The following is a 23,347-nucleotide window of genomic DNA, read 5'->3' as shown; positions in this document are numbered from 1 at the left end:
GCGCTTAGAACAGTGCTTTGCATATAGTAAGTGCTTAACAAAAACCAACATTATCATTATTATTATAGAGCATGGGCCTGGAACTCAGAAGATCATGGGTTCTTATCCCATATCTGCCATTATTAGTCTTTTGTGTAACCTTGGGCAAGTCACTTCACTTCTCTGTGCCTCGGTTCACTCATCTATAAAATGGGGATTGAGACTGTGAGCCTGTTGGGGGTCAGGGACTGTGTCCAATCCTATTTGCGTGTATCCACCCCAGCTCTTAGTACAATTTCTGGCACATAGTAAGCACTTAAGAAATTCCATAATTATTATTATTATGGCCTGCATTTTGCTGACACACCCAGGATCGATAGGACTTTTTCCACATGATGATGATGATGGTATTTGTTAAGCGATTACTATGTATGAAGCACTGTTCTAAGCACTGGGGTAAATACAAGCTAATCAGGGTGGACACAGTCCCTATACCACATGGGACTCACGCTTTTAATCCTTATTTTACAGATGAGGTAACTGAGACACAGGGAAGTTAAGTGACTTGCCCAAGGTCACACATCAGACAAGTGTCAGAGGTAGGAGTAGAACCCAGGTCTTTTTGATTCCCAGACTTGTTCTTTAGATCCAATCACCACAGTTATGTCACTTACATTATTATTCTCTTTGTGCTTCCACTTCCCTTCCCCCATTCCCTTCCCCATCTCCCATGTTCTGAAGCAGCATGGCCGGGAGGAGAGAGCACAGGTCTGGGAGTCAGGAAGCCTGAGTTCTCATCCCAGTGCTTCCACTTGCTGCTGTGTGACTTTGGGCCATTTACCTAGGTTCTTGGTGCCTCAGGTATCTCTTTTTTCTCCCTCCCTTTTAGTCTGGAAACTTATGATTCCTCTAGATTGTAAACTCACTGTGGGCAGGGATTATGTCTGTTATATTACTTCCCCAAGCACTTAGTACAGTGTTCTGCACACACTAAGGTCTCAATAAATACGACTGACTGACTGATTCCAGGAATCATCCACTGTTGTATATTTCCAACATGTCTCTTTGTAAACTATACAACCCAGAGGGGCGGCATCTTAAAATTCCATTAACATCTTTCAATCAACAAATCTGCACTGAAAGCCGTTACAAAGCAGAAAGCAAGTAATCCCCTTGTACCGTGAGCCCCACATGAGACATGGTCTGTGCCTGATCTAACCATCTTGTATATACCCTAGAACTTAACACAGTGCTTGTTACATAGTATTTAACCCATACCCCAATTATTATTAGCATTTCTACCCACTTCCCATTTTTATGTACATATCTCTTATTTATTCATATTAAAGTCTGTCTCCCCCTCTAGATTGTAAGCTTACTGTGAGCAGGGAATGTCTCTATCACATTGTTTTTGTTTATCATAATATTTCTTATGCACTTACTATGTGTCAAAAACTGTTCTAAACGCTGGAGTCGATACATGTTAATTTATTTGGACACAGTCGCTAACCCCCGTGGGGCTCACAATCTAAATATGAGGCAGGAACAGGTATACCCATTTCAAAGTTGAGGAAACTGAGGCATAGAGTAGTTAAGTGATTTGCCCAAGGTCATTCAGCAAGCAATTGATGGAGTCGGGATTAGAAACCAAGTCCTTCTGACTCCCAGGCCCATACTGTCTCTATTAGGTCATGTTTCTTCTCATTGTTATACTGTACCCTTCCAAGTGCTTAGTACAGTGCCCTGCACAAAGTAACTGCTCAACAGATATGATTAATTGATTGTTTGATTCCCCACACCCCAAGGTTCGCCTTCCTTCTTCTCCACCTGGTTTTTTGAACTAATATTTTCTTTTTAGTCCAGTATTTTGTCCCCAGCTGTGCATACTGTCACCATCCCTGTGTGCTAATGCACCAATGCCCCTGTGCCTTTCTCACTTAGGTCCCCACTCCCTCACCCAGGCAGTGATTATAAACTGAGAACTGTAAAAATAGTGATAATCACAATAATAACTGCAATTACTGGGATATTTGTTTAGGTCTTTATATGTGCCAAGCACTGGGGTAGTTACAATATAATCAGGTCAGACACAGTCCCAGTTCCACATGGCTAAGAGGCAGAGAGAACAGCACTGAATCCCCGTTTTACAGATGAGGAAACTGAAACATAGACAAGTGCAATGTGAGAACGAGCATGGCCTAGTGGAAATAGCACAGGTCTGGGGGTCAGAGGACCTGGTTTCTAGTCCCGACTCCCCCAACTTGTCTGCTGTGTGACCTGTCAAGTCACTTCACTTCTCTGCTCCTCGGTTACCTCATCTGTAAAATGGGGATTAAGACTGGGAGCTTTATGGAAGAACAAAGACTGTGTCCACAATGATTATCTTCTCTCTACCCCAGGGCTTAGTGCAGTACCTGGTAACGTTGTATTTGTTAAGCGCTTACTATGTGCAGAGCACTGTTCTAAGTGCTGGAGTAGATACAGGGTAATCAGGTTGTCCCACGTGAGGCTCACAGTTAATGCCCATTTTACAGACGAGGTAACTGAGGCACAGAGTAGTGAAGTGACTTGCCCACAGTCACACAGCTGACAAGTGACAGAGCCAGGAGTCGAACCCATGACCTCTGACTCCGAAGCCCAGGCTCTTTCCACTGAGCCACACTGCTCCTGGTACATAATACCACTTAAGAGATACCATAAAAAAGGAGACTTGTCCCAGGTCACACAGCAGGGAAATGGCAGAGTGGGTTTAGAATCCAGGGCCCCTGACTTCCAGAACCATGCTCTTTCCACCAGGCCACACTGCCTCTTAACTGGAAGGGGAGTGGCTGAGGTGGAAGGGGAAAAGAGGGGAAAAAAACTGGGACACAAAATGAAGGCCAACTTTGGGGTGAGGGTAAAAAATGCCCCTGGTCCCAGCTGGGACCCTCCTGTAGATCAGATGCCTTGGATCTCGCCCTTGCTCCTGCCACCTTGACCTAAGCAGCTTCCTCCCTCCTGGATGGCTTTCTGACCGGCTTCCGCCTCCTCCCTCCATTCCACCTAAAGCGACCAGGCTTCCAGGTTCGACAGCCACCCCCCCGTCTCCCGCGGGGGCCCCTCTGCCACGGTTCTCCGCTCCCAGATCCTCAGGGGTCCCCGGCCCCGGCTCGGCAACACCAACGACAGCCTGCTGGGTTGGGGAAACCCTGCTGGGTCCTCTGTTGTGATGGAGGAAGGCAGGAAAGAAAGTGCATGTGCAGAATAATAAATGTCAGATCTGTGATTTAACTTGTGGGTTAGCAAACTCCTCTAATTGGAAAATTCCCGGGAAAAGCCAGAAACCTGTTTAAAATGGACATTATCAAAACACGTCCCCGATTTTCTTTAGAAGAAAGGAAGAGGTCACAAGAGGTACCACAGCATCTCCTCTCTCAGGCGGGGGAACAAGAGATGTGTTCTTTGTTAAAAATCCAAACAGACGGACACCTGCTCTGTTCTGAGGCTCAGAACTGCATTGCCTGCTGAGACACTGACCTTGAGTTTTCCGACTCAGAGTATTGGCTTCATTGAGTAATTTGGAACCCTGCTGGAGGAAGGTTTTCCCATCAGAAGCAAGGCCTTCTACTTCCTGAAAGACAGAATGAACACAAAGGTCATTACGATATGCGAGGTAGGGAGAGTCAACAGAGTCAAATCCTAGAAGCAGAGAAAATGACTATTCTGTCAGTCTTTTCACTGATCACTCTGATCCCTAGTGCCTCCCATCTCCGGTCCACACTAAACTCACTGTCCGGATCACTGTTTTACAACCTCATTGAAGCAGCTTGGCCTAGTGGATAGAGCATGGGCCTGGATGTCAGAAGGACCTGGGTTCTAATCCTAGCTCCGCCACTTGTCTGCTGTGTGACCGTGGGCAAATCACTTCCCTTTTGGGCCTCAGTTACCTCATCTGTAAAATGGGAATGAAGACCGTGAGCCCCATGTGGGACAGGGACTGTGTCCAACCTGAGTAGTTTCGTACCTACCCCAGCACTTAGAACACTGCCTGACACATAGTAAGTGCTTAACATATACCATTATTAATATTATCTCCTCAAGTTCATCCAGTGTGCAATTGTTCTCTGCCTCAAATAACATCAGCTTTCAGGGACTCACTAACGCTCTCCCTCCTACTTAATCAATCATTGGTTTTTATTGAGTACTTATTGAAGCAGCATGGTTTAGTGGATAGAGCATGGGCCTGGGAGTCAAAAGGATGTGGGTTTTAATCCCAGCTCTGCCACGTGTCTGCTGTGTGACCTTGGTCAAGTCACTTCACTTCTCGGGGCCTCAGTTACCTCATCTGTATAATAAGGTTTGAGTTTGAGCCCCATGTGGGACAGGGACTGTGTCCAACCTGCTTAACTTCTATCTACCAGCATTTAGAACTGTGCTTGGCACATAGTAAGTGCTTAACAAGTATCATAATTATTATTAGGCTCAGAGAACTGTACTAAGCATTTAGGAGAATAAAATACAGTTGGTAGACCCGATTCCTACCAGGGAAGGAGCTTACAATTCAGTTGGATGAGACGGACAAAATAAATTACAGAGAGGGGAAGCAACAAAGTATAAGGACATGTGTTGAGGGTGGGGTGAACATCAGAAAACACTTGGGGTTATGAACGCAAGATCAGAGGCAGAGGGAGAGTAAGGTAGGGAGATAAGAGGTGAATCAGGAAGGCTTCCTGGAGAAGATATGATTTAGTAGGGCTCTGAGGATAGGGAGAATGATGGTCTGTTGGAATGAAGTTTGACTGATTGGATTGTTGGATCGGGAACAACTGTATATATTTACATTGTATATAAATACTGTATATATTTACATTATATACTGTATCTGTATATACTGTATATATTATACAGTATATGTATATACTGTATAATATATCAACTGTATATATTTACATTACCCTATTTATTTTGTTAATGAAATGTACATCGCCTTGATTCTATTTAGTTGCCATTGTTTCTACGAGATGTTCTTCCCCTTGACTCTATTTATTGCCATTGTTCTTGTCTGTCCGTCTCCCCCGATTAGACTGTAAGCACGTCAAACAGCAGGGACTGTCTCTATCTGTTGCCGACTTGTTCAATCCAAGCGCTTAGTACAGTGCTCTGCACATAGTAAGCGCTCAATAAATACTATTGAATTGAATTGAATTGGAAGCAGTGTGGCTCAGTGGAAAGAGCACGGGCTTGGGAGTCAGAGGTCACGGGTTCGAATCCCAGCTCTGACACTTGTCAGCTGTGTGACTGTGGGCAAGTCACTTAACTTCTCTGTGCCTCAGTGACCTCATCTGTAAAATGGGGATTAAGACTGTGAGCCTCACATGGGACAATCTGATTACCCTATATCTCCCCCAGCGCTTAGAACAGTGCTCTGCATATAGTAAGTGCTTAACAAATGCCAACATTATTATTATTATTATTGAAGTGGAAAGGGATTCCAGGCAGAAGGGAGGCTATCAACAAGAGGTCAACGGCAAGAGACGAGATAGAGGCACACAGTAAAGTAGGTTGGTGATAAAGAAACAAAGTGTCCAAGTTGGGTTGTAGTGAACAAAGGTAAGAATATGGGAGAGAGCTGATTGAGCCCTTTAAAGCCTATGGCGAGGTGCTTTTGCTTGATGTGGATACAGATGGGCAACCACTGGAGATACCTGAGGAGAGGGGAGTTGTGTGCAGAACAATCTTCCAGAAAAATGACCGGGGATATTGAAGCACATAATCACTAATCACTCTCTGGGGGTTCCCACAACACCCCAGCTTGTCCTCTTAATTCCTACCAAACTAACCCACTCATTATGACTTTTTCTCATTCTTCCTCCATCAACCTCTTTTCATCATCCTGGAACTCCTGCCTCCTTACTATCCAACAGACTAAACACAAAGTTTTTCCCATCTTCAAAGCCCCTCTGAAATCCTATCTTCTCTGGTGGCCTTCCTCAATTAATTTCTCATCTCTCCAGTTCATATCCCTCCCAACTCCCACGCCATTCTTCTGCACCACCTGTTTTAAGTTCTTTCAACCTCCAGCATCAATTAGTACAGTGCTCTGTACACAAAAGCTGCTCAAACTGATGTTAATAATTGTGGCATTTGTTAAGCACTTACTGTGTGCCTGGCACTGTACTAAGTGTTAGGGCGGATATGAGCAAATCGGGTTGGACACTGTCCCTGTCCCACGTGGAGCCCACAGTCTCAATCCTCATTTTACAGATGAGGTATCTGAGGCCCAGTAAAGTGAAGTGACTTGCCCAAGGTCACACAGCAGACAAGTAGCAGAGCTGGGATTAAAACCCATGACCCTCTGACTCTCAGGACCGTGCCTTATTCAGTAGACCACACTACTTCTCTGTTGCTTCAATCAACCTTCTACTGATTGACTGAAAACAGAAAAGACACACGGCCCATTCACCCAGGCTAAAAGAGAATGTCAGAGAGTTATAATTTAGGTTTTTCAAAATATACTGATTGCGGCTCCATACGACACTGAAAATAAAGCATTAATGAAGATATTGGCAGCATACAGGTATATTCAATGGCAAAAGTGAACTTCACTTTAAGTTTCGGTACAGGTTTGGATCAATTTAGTTATTACATTGGTTCGCCACTATATTTTCAAGAAATGATCACAAGAAAAAAAAAAGTAATTTTGGAAATTGCTTTCTCTTTCAGTATTAAAAAATAGGAAGCTATTCCAGCACAAATATTTGTATAATCAGTAAACTGATTTCATGGCACTTTGATTAGGGTGAATATAAATAAAAGTAGGTGATGTATCATAGCTCTTATTTAGTCAAAAGTCAGATTGAAAATAATTTCTGGTAAACCTAGGTTTTGAATTGACTTGGGGAGAATTGAAATCCAGTAATTTAATTTGAACTGATTTAGGAGGAAGCACAATCCCAGGGAAATTAAAATTATTGAGGTAAGCAAATCTAACTTAACAAGAGGTGGCAGCACACCTAAGAAAGCATGAGATGATTATGTCAGTTGGTTTGGGAGAAGAGAGTGAGAAGGAAAATGAGTTGAGCTCAATTTTCAGAGTTTAGTTCCAGGAAAGAGTCAAACCCTATGCTTTTGAATGCTTCGGGCCTTTCGTCTGTAGCCATACTGGTCCAAGGCAATGGGAGAATGCAGTAAGAATAGCTAACCTCACCTAACCGAAAGGTGCTAGACTGAGATATTTGCCCAAATGAATAAGATGAGAGAAAAGTGGAATGCCATAGAGGTTATAAACATAAAACCATAAAAAAGAGTTATTCAAGTTGAAACTTAAAACTGAATCACTGCATGGAAAAGTAATGGAAATATAAACCACTTTACCTAGAAGAATATCTTCCCCCCACATATATTTCATTAATTTCAGACTCCTGACCTGACGGCTCACAGAGTATTGCCATATTTTCCAATGCTAAACAATAAATGGTAGGAAATCATCACACATTCCGCAAGGAGTAGAACTTTATTAAGCCTGAAGGCAAGGTCCAAAGCCTAACTCAATCATTTCATGAAATGATTGCAGATCTTCCCAAAAGACGTGTGTAGTGAACCCAGTCTAAAATCAAAATGAAACTGACTTACAGAGATCAGAGGGTCACGTAGGATCCTGTAAGTTTCTTCTGCCAGTTTTTCTGTGTCTTTAATCAGGTCCCAAACATTGGTATGGGTGTGGAGGGCATTAGATGTACTGAAAGAAACATTTCTCACATCTGAGAGACTCCTGCAGAATCAACACAATTAGAAAATTATTATTTCCACACAAATGACTCAGGGATGATTTTCTACATATATCAGACTGCACATTTGTCTTCCTTAGCATTGCTGAACTAAATCAGGTGGTAAATATTCCTTCACTGCTCCCAGAGCAATTCAAAAGCCTATGGGCATTTAAAAAAAAAAAATTATGGAATTTATTAATAATTTATTACATGCCCAGATGTGGGGGTAAATACAAGATTGGGACACAGCCCCTGTCCCACACAGAGTCACAATCTATCTTATCCCTATTTTACAGATGAGGATGCTGATGTGAAGAAAGGTTAAGTGGCTTGCCTCATGTCACACAGCAATCTAGGGTTAGAGTTAGGAATTCAGATCTTCTGTGCCCTATTCATTAGGTCACCCTGCCTGTAGCTATTGGCCAACAAACTAGCAGATGGGATAACAGCAAGTTTTTGCTTTGTGAGAGGCAGCCTTAATAATCATGTGCAAAAATGAAGTAGGAGGCTGTGATGATAAGGACGTGTCTACTGTCAAATTTCATGTCATCCTTAGAGTCCTGTGAAACTGAACATTACCTCTTGGCAAGCTGTGCAGAATGAAGTCTAATAATAATGGTGATAAGCCTTAAAGATTGAAATATCATCTCAGGCCCTTCAGGTTCCTGGGATGCCCAGAAAATCTTCCCTAATGATAATAATAATAATAATAATGGTATTTGTTAAGAAACCTACTATGTGCCAGGCACTGTACTAAACGTTGGGGTGGATATAAGCTGGACACGGTCCCTGACCCCCATGAGGCTCACAGTCTCAATCCCCATTTTACAGATGAGGTAACTAAGGCAGAGAGAAGTGAAGTGACTTTCCCAAGGTCACACAGCAGACAAGCAGCCTTTTGACTTATAAAATTCACTGATTTGCCAGAACTTACTGGTAGTAGTAATAGTTACAGTAATAGCATTTATTATATGCCCACTTGACTATCTGTGTAAAATACTGAACTAGATTTTCTTCTGTTATATTATTCTAGGCTATATTTCATAAGAGCAATCAGAAATATTTCCTGCACCCAGAAAATTATCTACACATTTCTTTGAACTAGAAATTGATTACTACATATCTTAATACATCAATATTAACACTTGTTGGATACAGGTTGTCAGCTGTTGATCCTTTTATTAATCCCTGTAGCTAAATAACCAAACCTGTGGTGTGGAGGTGGGGGGGTTGGGGAGATACTATTTGTCATTCATAGGTTGACCATGTGTTTTTTATTAAATGAGGACACCTACTGATTTTTTTATAAACTGTCACGCAATTTTAGAAACTTTGGAAACTAGAAAATTCAGAATTGGGATTAACCCACTATCGGATTAGCCCAGTGTCTTCTGAACATCTTCTGATTAAAGGGTTGGACTTAAAATGTCCAAGTTGGAGATCATTGAGGACAAACTTATGTCCCCAAACCATTCTGGAACTTGTGCAACTTTCTCACCACACTTTTCCCTCACTCCCCATTTTCAGGTTTGACAAGAAGGAAGACCCACAAGCTCTAGGAGGAGTTCGATTCCTATACTTCAACAAAGGTAATGTAATCATGTATGATCTAACCAAATAAATCAATACTATTCTCCTCAACCTTTAAATGAAATCAGTCAACCATTCAATCAGTCAGTCAATCGTATTTGAGTGCTTATTGTGTGCAGAGCACTGTACTAAGCACTTGGGTGAATACAATGTAACAAGGAACAGATGCACTCCCTGCCCATGACGACATTATAGTCTACAGGAGGAGACAGGCATTAATGTAAATAAATAAATTACAGATATGTACGCATGTGCTGTGAGTCTGGGAGGGGGAAATGAATAAAGGGAGCAATTCAGGGTGATACAGAAAGGAGTTGGAGAAGAAGAAAGGAGAACTTAGTCAGGGAAGGCCTCTTGAAGGAGATATGCCTTTAATAAGGCTTTGAAGCTGGGGAGAGTAACTGTCTGTAGGATATGAGGAGGGAGGGTGTTTCAGGCGGAAGCTTCTTTCAAACTCTGGCATTCCTGAGTCCTCACCTGTCTAATGAGTCTGCAAGCCTTTGAAGCTCAGCTGCACGGGCCTCTGCATTGAAGACTAGGTCAAGGGCTCCCCTTTTGGACATTTCCATGACTAGGTTGTCCACGTGGTGTCGGATCTTAGCACACCAGAGAAGGAATTCGTCCCAGTGAACCTCCAGGTTCTGCACAGAGAAATGGTCATTTTACCCAGAGGGAAATTAAGCTCCCCATGTCAAAGCAACATTGTCCAGCAGGACCCGACTTACCAATGTAGCATTGTTTACGTTTTCTGCAAGGGCAGCAGCGAGATCCATTAGGCTTTTGCCTTTATCGATAAGCATCACAGATACGTTTCTGCTTTCTTGGACATTCATCTCTTTTTCCTATGAAATAAATCACCTGTTAGGGTATGACCTGCAGAAAACAGCCCCTATTTACTAAAAATAATTTTCTAGGTGCATATCTAGTTTGTACAATAATAAGTAAAATTAGTATATAAAAACTAAGTAAAGTGATAGGTAAAATCAATCATTTGATGTTCTCTATTCATTGAATGAAATGGGAATGGTAAAGTCATTCAAGATCTGGGGTGCAGGGGCAGGCAAAGAGGGGTCAGATCCAACTCACATTTAATTCTTCTAAATTATTTGTCAGAGCGAGAAGTAAACGTCTGGTCTCCTTCATTTTGGCATGAGCTTCATTTACAAGATCTTGAGCTTCTTGAAGCTTGCTGCTGTGCTTGGAAAACCAATGGCTTGCATCTTCTTTCAGTTTCATTAGATCTTGCTGTGGTTTCTGGTAATATTTTTGAATCCGTGACAGCAAATTCTCTGCAGCTCTGTTAAACATAAGTGAAACATATGATAAATAAATGCATAAGGAAAGCTTTGTGGAAGAAGGGTCAGAGTAATTTCCTCTGTCGATAGACAAGAGAAACAGCGTAGTCTAGTAGAGAAGAAGCATGGCCCAGTGGGTAGAGCACGAGCCTGGGAGTCAGAAGGACCTGAGTTCTAATCACGACTCCACCACTTGTCAGCTGTGTCACCTTGGGCAAGTCACTTAAATTCTCTGTGCTTTGGTTACCTCATCTGTAAAATGGGAATGAAGACTATGAACCCTTTGTGGGACAGGGATTGGGACCTACCTCATCAACGTGTATCTACTCCAGTGTTTTGTACAGTACCTGGCTTAACAAAAAGTGCTTAACAAATATCATGAAAAAAAGTTTTAAACTTTTATTTAACTAAAACCTTAGGCATTTGTTCTCTGCTCCATCCTCAGCCCCGTAGTGCTTACGTACATATTTGTAAATTATTTGCTTACAATAATGTCTGTGTCCCCATTAGAGAAGCAGCGTGGCTCAGGGGAAAGAGCCCGGGCTTGGGAGTCAGAGGTCATGGGTTCGAATCCCGCCTCTGTCATTTGGCAGCTGTGTGATTGTGGGCAAGTCACTTAACTTCTCTGGGCCTCAGTTACCTCATCTGTAAAATGGAGATTAACTGTGAGCCTCACGTGGGACAACCTGATTACCCTGTATCTACCCCAGCACTTAGAACAGTGCTCTGCACATAGTAAGCGCTTAACAAATACCAACATTATTATTATTATCTAGACTGTAAACTCGTTGGGGGAAGGGAATATGTCTACCAACTCTGTTGTATTGTACAGGTGCTTAGTACAGTGCTCTGCAAACAGAAAGCACTGAATAAGTACCAATGATTATTGTTGTATTGTACTTTCCCTAGCGCTCTGTATAGTGCTCTGCCCCCAGTAAGCACTCAATAAATATTATCGAATGAATGAATGAATTTGACTCCAGCAAATATGTCTACTTGCCTCTCTTTCTCAGCTTCATTTTTCTTCTTCTCATCCTCGCACTTCCTGTCTCCTGCCTTTAGATTATGCCCATTGAGAAGATCGTTGACAGTTGAAAAAATTATATTTACTAACTTACTTGATTTCAGTTGTAACATTTTGGTGTAGTTGACTGAAATGTCTTCTCCGCATTTCTTCCAACATGGCTCCAATGTCTTCCCGCATATTCTGAAGTGTAGAGTTGGACAACTGAAAATCTGCAGCCAGAGTCTCATTTAGAGTGGTTGCCACTTTAGCAAGTTCTATGAAGAAATGTGTAGTAATTGTTAGGAAGCAACTGAAGTGTTCATGAAGCACTGGAGGGAAAGTGAGGCAGCATGGCCCAGTGGAAAATGGATGGGCTTGGGAGTCAGTGGACCTGGGATCGCATCCAGGCTCTGACACATTTGTGTTGGGTGACCTTGGACAAGTTACTTAGCTTCTCTTAACTGCCTCAGTTTAATCATCTATAAAATGAGGAATAAATCCTATTCCCTACTTCATAGACTATGAGCCCCCTATGACTGTGAGCCCATTATTGGGCAGGGATTGTCTTTATCGGTTGCCTAATTGTACATTCCAAGTGCTTAGTACAGTGCTCTGCACATAGTAAGCACTCAATAAGATTGAATGAATGAATATGAGACGGGGACTGTGTCCAACCTGCTTATTTCATTTTTTTAAAATTTTTTTTATGGTAAAGTGCTTACTATATGCCAGGCACTGTGCAAAGTGCTGGGGTAGACCCATTAATGAGGTTGGACATAGTCCTTGGCCCACAAGGGACTCACAGTTTGGAGAAGCAGCGTGGCGCAGTGGAAAGAGCACGGGCTTTGGAGTCAGGGCTCATGAGTTCGAATCCCAGCTCTGCCACTTGTCAGCTGTGTGACTGTGGGCGAGTCACTTAACTTCTCTGTGCCTCAGTTCCCTCATCTGTAAAATGGGGATTAAGACTGTGAGCCCCACGTGGGACAACCTGATTTCCCTGTGTTTACCCCAGCGCTTAGAACAGTGCTCGGCACATAGTAAGCGCTTAACAAATACCAACATTATTATCCCCGATTAGACTGTAAGCCCGTCAAACGGCAGGGACTGTCTCTATCTGTTACCGACTTGTTCATCCCAAGCGCTTAGTACAGTGCTCTGCACATAGTAAGCGCTCAATAAATACTATTGAATGAATGAATGAATGATCCCCATTTTACAGTTGGGGACTGAGCCCTTTGTAGGACAGGGACTCGGTCTAACCTCATCAACTTGTATCTACTCCAGTGTTTAGTACAGTGCCTGCACATAGAAAGTGCTTAACAAATATCATGAAAAAAAGTTTTAAACTTTTACTTAACTAAAACCTTAGGTAACTGAGGGACAGAGAAGTGAAGTGAATTGTCCAAGGTCACATACCAGACAAGTGGAGTAGGCAGGATTAGAACTCAAGTCCTTCTGACTACCAGGCTCATGCTCTTTCCAATAAACCAAGCTGCTTCTCTAGCCCAATGCTTGAAACAGTTAAGCACACAGTAAGTGCTTAACAAATACCTTAAAAAAACTTTAATTCCACTTTTTTTCTGGACTGTACTCCTGATATCAATGTGTTTGTCTTAGTTCCATATCAGAATACTAACTTTCTCTACCCATTAACCACCTCAAGAGTGAATTGGATTGGCTGTAAGTTAGAAAGTTTAATCTAATTTAACAGTTCCATCCCAGGGAAAATCTCACCAAACATGTGGCTAGAGCAAAAGAGTAGTGCTAACATTTATTGAGCACCCGTTTGGTGCCTCTATTGTAGTAGGACCTTGAAAAAATACAAAATAGCAAAGTGATAGAGACTCTGCCCACAAAGAGCTTACGCGCTTATGAGGGAGTCAGACATTAGGTGAAATGAGGTATTAGATGCCTCACCATTGATGGTCATCTGCAGCTTGCCAACAAATGTGCTTAAATCTTGACTCCTGCTCAGCATTCTTTCGCTGGAACTATTCAACAGCTCACCACTTTCCAATACCCTGTTGAGCTATAAAACAAAATATAAACCAGTTCATATTATTTTTAAAACAATATTAATATTTTATTATCTATACCAATGTCCCATTCATGAGATTAGACTCTTTCCATGATGTTCATTAAACTCATAAGATTACTATTTCCCAGGCAGAAATAAACAGAAGAGGTTCAGTGAAAGTTATTCAACCAGTGAGTCTGATAAGAGAGAATATTTTTATCAATATTATCAACCCGCCTTATTGTGGCCTTACAGAGTCTTTGCAGGTCTCTGCTGTAAAGACCGTGGGACTAATATGTCTAAGTTTCCAACATTGTGATGTACTTCAGAAAGCCCTTTGACACCCAGGACCCAAAATAAAACAAATCAAGGAAAGACCTTTAGGATTTCTGAGACAAATTAAACCTTTAAAGGGGCAATGGAGTCAGATCTGTCCAGTTTGGGTCAGGGTATTTCCTTACTGCCATATTTGTCATCTACAAGCCATCTTCAATTGTTTGTTCTCCAATGGCTGCTTCCCCATGCCTTCAAACATGCTCAAGTCTCCCCTATTCTAAAAAAAAACCCACCCCTGACTCCTTAAGCTCCCTCCAGCTATAACTCCATCTCCCTTCTACAGTTCCTCCCCATACTCCTTGAGTGAGTTGTCTACAACCCACTATCTCAAGTTCCTCTCCTCCAATTCTCTCCTTGACCCCATCCAATGTGGCTTCTGTCCCTTTCATTCCACAAAAACCACCCCCTCAGAAGTCACCAATGATCTCCTTCTTGTGGAATCCAATGGATCTTACTCCATTCTCACAGTTGCCTTCAAAACTATCGACCAACCCCTTTCTCCTGAAAACCTTATCCAACCTCGACTTCACTGACATTATCCTACCTTGGTTCTCCCACCACCTCTCTGGCCGCTTGTTCTCAGTCTCTTTCACAGGTTCCTCCTACCCTCCTACCCTGTCAGATTACTTTATCAGCCTTCTTGCTGTCCTGCCTGCATCCTGTTTCTCCCCAGTCTAGTCCTTACTTCACTCTGATGCTTGGATCATTTTTCCAACAAAAGCGTTCAGTCCATGATTCCTCACTCCTCCAGAACCCCCATTTGTTGCCCATCCACTTCCGCATCAGACAGAACCTCCTTACCACTGACTTCAAGGCACTTAAACACCTTGTCCCCTACTCTCCTACTACAACCCAGCCCACATACTTCACTCCTATAATGCCAACCTACTCACTGTACCTCAATCTTGTCTACCTCACCACCAACCTCACGCCCCAGTGCTGACTCTGACCTTCTTCACATTTGAGCTACAATACTCTCCCCCTCTTCAAAGCCTTATTGAAGGCACATTTCCTCCAAGAGACCTTCCCTGATTAAGCCCCTATTTCTTCTTTTACCACTCCCTTCTGTCACCCAGTTAGGGTGACAAGTTATGCTCCCTTTATCCCAGCCTCCCAGCCCCACAGCACTTAGGTTCATATTTGTAATTTATTCACATTAATGTCTGTCTCACCCTCTAGACCATAAGCTCATTATGGGCAGGGAATGTGACTGCTGTATTGTACTCTCCCAAGCACTTAGTAGAGTGCCCTGCACATATTAAGCACTCAATAAATATGATTGATTGATTGCTTAACAAGCCACGTTTTAAAATAGCATTTCCCACACTGGGCCATTACAGAGTCTGGAGGAAGGAAAACATGCAACCTTGATAAAATAGGCAATCACTTTAGTGATTGACTTACTTTTAAAATATAAATAAACTCTACTTCCAAAGCACTGAAATGATCAGAGTTTGGGACTGAATTATATTGATAATAATAATAATAATAACATACTTGTCGAGCACTTACTTTGTGCCAAGCTCTGCTCTAAGCAATGCTTAATGAGTTAATCAGGTTGGACGCAGTCCCTGTCTCACATGGGGCTCACAGTCTTACCCCCATTTTACAGATGAAGTAACTGAGACACAGAGAGGTCAAGTGGCTTGCCAAAGGTCACACAGCAGACATGTGATGGAGCAGGGATTAGAACCCAGATCCTTCTGACTCCCAGGTCCATGCTCTATTGACTAAGTCATATTGCTTACTGTAATTATGAGCTACTACCTACCCCCACATAGAATTTGTGAGATACAATTATAATTACTCTATATGTGTACTGTATCAACCATTTGAATTTTCAAATGTATTTTTAGAGATAGTTAAGGTGAGAAAATGGTCCATGCTAAAGAGAAATAGTTCTTCTCTACATAATAGTTTCATTAATGTCCCTAAAGTGATTCCCAATACAGTTTTGCCTTACAAAAGGAATGAAAATGTGTATAGCTTACTTCTTTTTGCATGTGATCTGTGCTTTCTGAAATATCATCAAGTTGCCCTTTCGCTGTCTCCAATGAGAGAGGCACATGGTCACTGGATTGAGATTCCTGAAAGGAACAAGCCAAATGGAAGTTAGAATCTCTACATTAAGATATACTTATAAAGTTAAAAACACTTCCGGGAGAATCTTTGTTTCTTTGCTCTTCATTTTATACATTGCTTCCTGTGCTAGAATGGATAAAAGAATGGCTTGAATAGATATTCAAATTACCCAGATGGGGTGGTAGGATATATCATTAATTTGTTTCCTCAATTATATCACACTATTCCTTACTTCTTCACTAATTTTTTGTGGATAATTTTTTTTATGGCATTTGTTAAGTGCTTTCTATGTGCCGGGGACTTTACTAAGCACTGGGGCAGATACAAGCTAATCAGGTTGAACACAGTCCCTATCCTACTTGAGACTCAGAATCTTAATCCCCATTTTACAACTGAGGTAACTAAGGCACAGAGAAGTGAAGTGATTTGCCCAAGGTCACATAACTGACAGGTGGTGGAAACTGGGATTAGAACCCAGGCCTTCTGCCTCCCAAGTGCTTAGTACAGTACCCTGCAAATAGTAAGCACTCAATAAATATGATTGATTAACTGATTGAATGAAGGGGACAGGCTTGGTTCCAATTTAATATGCATAGGGTCAGTTAGATGTCAAAAACAAAAAACAAAAAACAAAAAAAAACCCAAAAAGAAATGAATCGCTTCCACAGATTCCAGATTGGTTGGAGTCAGAGGCCGTGGGTTCTAATCCCAACTCTGCCACTTATCAGTTGTGTGATTCTGGGCAAGTCACTTAACTTCTCTGTGCCTCAGTTACCTCATCTGTAAAATGGGGATTAGGAATGTAAGCCCCACGTGGGACAACCTGATTACCTGTATCTACCCCAGCGCTTAGAAAAGTGCTAGGCACATAATAAGCGCTTAACAAATACCGTCATTATTATGAGAAGCAGCGTGGCTTGGGAGTCAGGGGTCATGGGTTCTAATCACTGCTCCGCCACTTACCAACTGTGTGACTTTGGGCAAATAATAATAATAATGTTGGTATTTGCAAATCACTTAACTTCTTTATGCCTCAGTTACCTCATCTGTAAAGTGGGGATTAAGACTGTGAACCCCACGTGGGACAACCTAATTACTTTGTATCTACCTCAGCACTTAGAACAGTGCTTGGCACATAGTAAGCGCTTAACAAATATCATAATTATTATTGTGTCTCAGTTTTACTCAGTTTAAGGATTTTTAGGCTACTGGCAGGCTCACACTTGGTCCTTAAGGTACTTTAAGAGTAAAAACTTTATATTTTGGGAAATATCTACCCTATCATTTATATGCTTTGCAGATAACACCATGTAACAAGCACATCTAAATCTCTCTATGGCAGGGCCAAAGTATAATTTACCCAACTAAACATTGCAGTGTAGTCCCATTTCACTTTGTCCTAAGGACACATTACCAGGACTAGGACGGATACATGCACTTGGATCTGAACCCTTTAAGCACTTGATATTCATCCCATTCATTCGTCATTCATCACAGCACTTATGTATGCACCCATAATTTATTTTAATGTCTCTCTCTCTCGAGACTGTAAGCTCCTGGTGCGCAGGGAATGTGTTCCAACTCTGCTAATCAAAGCATATTACTATTCTGCGATACATCCAACAATCAATAAACTCATCAATTGTATTTATGGAATGCCTTCTCTGTGGAGAGCACTGTACTAGGTACTTTGGGGAGTACAGTAGACCGCTAAACTGTAAACTTGTTGTAGAAAGGGAATGTGTCCACGGATTATGTTGTATTGCATTCTTCTTAACCATTTAGTACAGTGCTCCGCACAGAGTAAGCGCTTAAAAAATACCACTGATTGATAGACACAGTAGCAATATATATATACACAATACTGTGAATTACTACTATAATATATATTCATTCAATAGTATTTATTGAGTGCTTACTATGTGCAGAACACTGTACTAAGCACTTGGAATGAACAAGTCGGCAACAGATAGAGACAGACCCTGCCGTTTGATGGGCTTTCAGTCTAATCGATGTATATATAGAGAACATATATATATATATATTAAATAATAAGAGAAAGATTATTTGTATCTACTGAGAACCCACTTGATGCAGTGGACTGTAACAAGATACTTGGGAAGTACAAACTTAAGAAGTAACTTGTACCCTGCCCTAAAGGCCTTTATAATCTAATGGGTAAGACATCATAATTTACCAATAAGAATGGAAAGGTGAATAAAAAGTGCTTAAATAGTAGAACAGTATTCCTGGTCTGGTAGCTTTTTATTCATTTTATTTTTATGGGATTTTGTTAAGCCCTTATTATGTACCAGGCACTGTACTAAAGACTGGGGTATCTACTAGTCAGATTGAACTAAGTCCATGCATAGTCTTAATTTTCATTTTACAGATGGGGTTACTGAGACTTAAAGAAGTGAAGTAACTTGCTGACAAGTGGCAGAGTCGGGATCAGAACCCAGGTCTTTCTGACTCCCAGGCTTGTGCTCTATCTCCTAGGCCAAGGGATGTAATCTGGGAAGAAGATGAATTGAGGTATGCCTGCTGGAGGAAGTGGAAATTCAGAGGGACCTTGATGATTTATAGAGAGCTGTGGTCTAGCCGACTTAAAGACGAAGGAAGTTCTGGGCAGGAAGAAGGGTGTGAGTAAGGGGTTTGAGGTGAGAAAATGGAGAAACAAGGCACAATAAGAACGGTGGCAAGGAGATTGACAGGGGAAGATAAAGCCATATCTAAATTGAGAATTTGAGTGTATTTGTAAAATAATATTTTTTCTTGCTCCACTTCCATGAATACAATAATAATAATAATGTTGGTATTTGTTAAGCGCTTACTATGTGCAGAGCACTGTTCTAAGTGCTGGGGTAGACACAGGGGAATCAGGTTGTCCCACGTGGGGCTCACAGTCTTAATCCCCATTTTACAGATGAGGTAACTGAGGCACAGAGAAATTAAGTGACTTGCCCACAGTCACACAGCTGACAAGTGACAGAGCCGGCATTCGAACACATGACCTCTGACTCCAAAGCCCGTGCTCTTTCCACTGAGCCACGCTAAGAGTTGACTCTCTGGAAAAGTGGACAACACACATCACCAAAATAGCATAGAAAAAATAAAGGACTTGATTAACTGATACCCAAAAATAGAAAACTCAACTTGAATAAGGAATTTCTATTTAAAGGACAGAAAAAAAGACAAATCCAGGTATAAATGATACATTTATTAAAGAACAGGGAGCGGAGTTAAGGTTAGTCATCATTTTAAGTATTTTAATTATGTGACAACTGACACAGCAAAACACAGGTCTGTAAAATAATGCACAGCTGATGTCAATTTGATCACATTTGAGCAGGAAGGCATTTAGTGAATCATATTTGATGCCGCATGTTTTTGCTGATCTGAGTTCTTTGTTATGAACACAGAAATCCAAAGGGAAATAAAGATGGTGTCAATATTTTACCTCCCCTGCTCCACTGGGATGAGCAATATTTGTGTTTGCATTATTTACCTTGAGATGTTTCGTGACATTCTCCAAATTAGACAAAATTCCATATGGAGCCGGGGCGACTTCTGTGAGGTTCATCGAAGAAATAGCATCACTCAGTTTATCCAGATCATTTAGCAAGACACCGACACAGTCATCATCACAAGCTAAAGACACAAAATGTTAAAGTTAGTCCAATAATTTCTTTTTTGGGAGGGAGAAGAAAGAAGAGTGGGAGGAAAGGAGATAAGGTAGAGTATAAAAGGAGTAGTTAGAGTAAATGCTTTACAATTCAATCTACGTATAAGAACCATTTCATCACAAAATGAAGCAGCATGGCTTAGTTAGAAGCAGCGTGGCTTAGTGGAAAGAGCATGGGCATGGGAGTCACAGGACATGGGTTCTAATCCCAGCTCTGCCACCTGTCTGCTGTGTGACCTTCGGCAAGCCACTTAACTTCTCTGTGCCTCAGTTACTGCATCTATAAAATGGGGATTAAGACTGAGTCCCACGTGGGACAACTGATACCTTATATCTACCCCAGTGCTTAGAAAAGTGCTTGGCACATAGTAAGTGCTTAACAAGTACCATAATTCTTATTAATTATTACTATCACTCCATAAATGCCAACTTTTCATTTGGACCAACTTGGAGGTGGAGCATCATGGTGGAGCCTTGAAGGGACAGGAGAAGAAGAGGTGGAGGGAAGGGAAGAGAGAAAGGAGTAAGAGGAGAAGGAAGGGGAAGGGAAAGAAGAGCAAGTAAAAAGAGGGCCAGAAAGAGGACTATCTGCTTCCCCATTGCCCCCTGCTTGGGCTGTGAGCACCATGTGGGGGACAGACTTCATCCAATCTGATCAACATTTATCTACTCCGGAACTTAGAACAGTGACTGACACATGCTAAGTGCTGAACAAATACCATAATAAATACATAAGTAAATAATATAGGATCTATGCAATAGCATAAACTATGAATTCCTGGAGAGCAGAGACCTGGAATTTTACTTTTTCCTATCATTCCATGCAACTCTTACAGGGATCTGCATACAACAGATGCTTAGTCAATAATGATGATGGTAATGATGAAAGCAAAATAAGCCATTGCTTGAGACTGTAAGCTCACTGCAGGAAACGGGTCTCCCAACTCTGTTTTACTGTACTTTCGCAAGAGCTTAGCACAGTGCACTACACACAGTAAGTGCTCAATAAATACGTTTATTTGATCTACTTAGTGCAGATAGCAAAAGGCAGCTTTCCAAGACAGATTCATAATGTAAACCCTGATCCTGAGTAAAATATTTTATTGAGGCATTAGGAGACAGCATGGTTTACAGGAGAGAATGGAAGTCTAGGATTCAGAAAACCTGGGTTTTAATCCTGGGTGACCTTGACTCTTCTAGCACTAACCTACTTATTGTATCTAGATCTCATCTCTTTGACCTTTGATCCCTTGCTCACATTCTCCCTTCTCCCTGGAACTACTTCCTCCTTCATATTGGGGAGGCTATCTCTCTCCCCCAAACTCTATTAAAATGATATCGCCGTATCATTTGTATGCCCTAAGTACTTAGTATAAGGCTTTTCAAGCAATGTATGGTCAACAAAGCCTAATGTTACTATTCCTAGCTGAAGACCAACCTTCCAAGATATCACTAGAGAAAACAAGACTCAGAAGAAAAGGAGGAACTTCTTGTATAAAGAAGAAAACACTTACAGATGCATTCGTTTTCCACAAGGATATGCCTGAGTTGACACTGATCACAGAGGACCCCAGTGACCCCTGGTTTACAGAAACAGTGTCCAGATGTGCGGTCACAGTTTCTCTCCGCAGAGCCGCTAAGACTGCATTCACACTGATGGCAACTGCCACCAGGCTCTTGAGGATTTCCATAAAAGCCTAAAGCACAGCTAGAGAGAAGAAAGGAGATGCTGAATATGCTTTAAACATAAATCTATTGGCCACTGGCCCAGTCCGTGTAACAATACTTCCACTGGATAGGAAGTAGGATCAAATACGGCTTTTTATACATTACTAACCGTGTAGTATCTGAGAAGTAGCACGGGCTAGTGAAAAGGACTAGGTTCCAATCCTGGCTCTACCATTTTCCTGTTGTGTGACTCTGTGCAAACCATTTAACTTGTCTATGTCTTAATTTCCTCATCTGTTAAAAGGGAACTTAATACCAGTTCTCCCTTCCCCTTAGACAGTGATACCAATGTGGGACAGGGACAGTGTTCAACCTGATATAATCATACTATTATTATTATTATTTTATAATTATCATCATTTCCCAATGAGGGGAGACAGGTTGATTTAAAAAAGAGGCTTTTGTTTCATCTAAAATATTAGGGAATTTGTTTTTAAACATCGACAGATGGATAATTTAAAATACAAAAGCAGAATGTATGTCACTTCAGAAAAGACAACCATAACCAACTGATTTATTCGATCGTATTTTTTGAGTGCTTACTGTGTGCAAAGCACTGTACTAAATGTTTAGGAGAGTACTATATAACAACAAAAGGACACACTCCCTGCTCTCGAGTTCACAGTCTGTTTACTTGTACTGATATCTGTTGAACTGTATTTTCCCAAGTGCTTAGTACAGTGCTCTGCACACAGTAAGCGCTCAAGAAATATGACTGATTGAATGAATGAATGAATGTCTCCCTCCCTCTAGACTGTGAGGCCGTAGTGTGGAAGGATTGTCTCTATTGTTGCACTGTACTTTACAAGCGCTTAGTAGAGTGCTCTGCATACAGTAAGAACTCAAAAAATATGACTGAAGGAACAAAGGGATCTTAGCCCTATCAGATTATTAGCCGATACCAAATATGAACCACGATTAGACCCTTGTTTCTTCTTCCACTCTCTTCTGTATGGCCTTTGTACTTAGATTTGCACCCTTTAGTCACCCCTTCCTCAGTCCCAGAACACTAATGCACATATCCATAATTTATTTATTCATATTAACGTCTGCCTCCCCCTCTAACATCTAAGTTCGTTGTGGGTGGGGAACATATCCATCAACTCGGTTATATTGTAGTCTCCCAAGCAGTTAGTACAGTGCTCTGCATGCAGTAACTGCACAAAAAATACGTTGATTGATTGGTATGCAAGCTGCAGGGTGATAATGATGTGCCATGGAAAGGGAAACACACCGTTCACAATATTGTCCTTCATATCCCGGGAAACAGGCATCACAGCGGAAATCCTGCTCGCCTTCCAGCACGCAGGTCGGACTAAAGCTAGAGGAAGAAGAATGACACGGATTATTCAACATTGTTCAAGTCAACGTTTGAAATTATGACTTTCAAATAGTTGCTACCTCGTTCAGTCATGAATTCTCATACAGGCTCGAGTACACTGTACTTAATCTCTTTGTGCCTCAGTTACCTCATCTGTAAAATGGGGATTAAGACTGTGAGCCCCACATAGGAAAACCTGATTAACTTCTAACTACTCCAGCGCTTAGAATAGTACTTGGCACATAGTAAGTGTTTAACAAATACCAGAATTATCACTATTATTATTCTCCTATGTGCCCCTTGCGTTGCCATCTTTGGGGCCCTTGGCTATGAGTGCCATTGAATAGGATAGCAGCAAGGCCTAGTGGATAGAGCACAGACCTGGCACGGCTCTGTCAGTTGCTTGCTGTGTGACCTTGGACAAGTCACTTAGCTTCTCTGTGCCTCAGGCCTAGTGAATAAAGCACAGGCCAGGGAGTCAGAAGGTCATGGGTTCTAATCACAGTCACTTGTCTGCTGTTTAACCTTGAGGCAAATCACTTCACTTCACTAAGCCTCCA

General features: G+C 41.6%; 1 protein-coding gene across 1 annotated transcript in view; it reads right to left on the bottom strand.

Moving 5' to 3' along the window:
- LAMA1 (laminin subunit alpha 1) overlaps positions 1–23,347 on the bottom strand; it is a 182,851-nt gene that overhangs the window by 53,565 nt on the left and 105,939 nt on the right. Inside the window, exons 31-41 of the mRNA XM_039912223.1 lie at positions 22,701–22,787; positions 21,253–21,446; positions 19,562–19,704; positions 15,963–16,058; positions 13,536–13,647; positions 11,731–11,893; positions 10,404–10,614; positions 10,043–10,159; positions 9,795–9,958; positions 7,591–7,729; positions 3,496–3,589 (exon numbers count right to left, since the gene is read on the bottom strand). Of these exons, the coding sequence (XP_039768157.1) occupies positions 3,496–3,589; positions 7,591–7,729; positions 9,795–9,958; positions 10,043–10,159; positions 10,404–10,614; positions 11,731–11,893; positions 13,536–13,647; positions 15,963–16,058; positions 19,562–19,704; positions 21,253–21,446; positions 22,701–22,787 (1,520 nt within the window). The remainder of the gene's footprint in view (positions 1–3,495; positions 3,590–7,590; positions 7,730–9,794; positions 9,959–10,042; positions 10,160–10,403; positions 10,615–11,730; positions 11,894–13,535; positions 13,648–15,962; positions 16,059–19,561; positions 19,705–21,252; positions 21,447–22,700; positions 22,788–23,347) is intronic.

This window comes from Ornithorhynchus anatinus, chromosome 5 (genome assembly GCF_004115215.2).
Source record: "Ornithorhynchus anatinus isolate Pmale09 chromosome 5, mOrnAna1.pri.v4, whole genome shotgun sequence".
NCBI lineage: Eukaryota > Metazoa > Chordata > Mammalia > Monotremata > Ornithorhynchidae > Ornithorhynchus > Ornithorhynchus anatinus.
The sequence above is the reverse complement of the archived record's forward strand: the minus strand, read 5'-3'. Positions and strand labels throughout refer to the sequence as shown.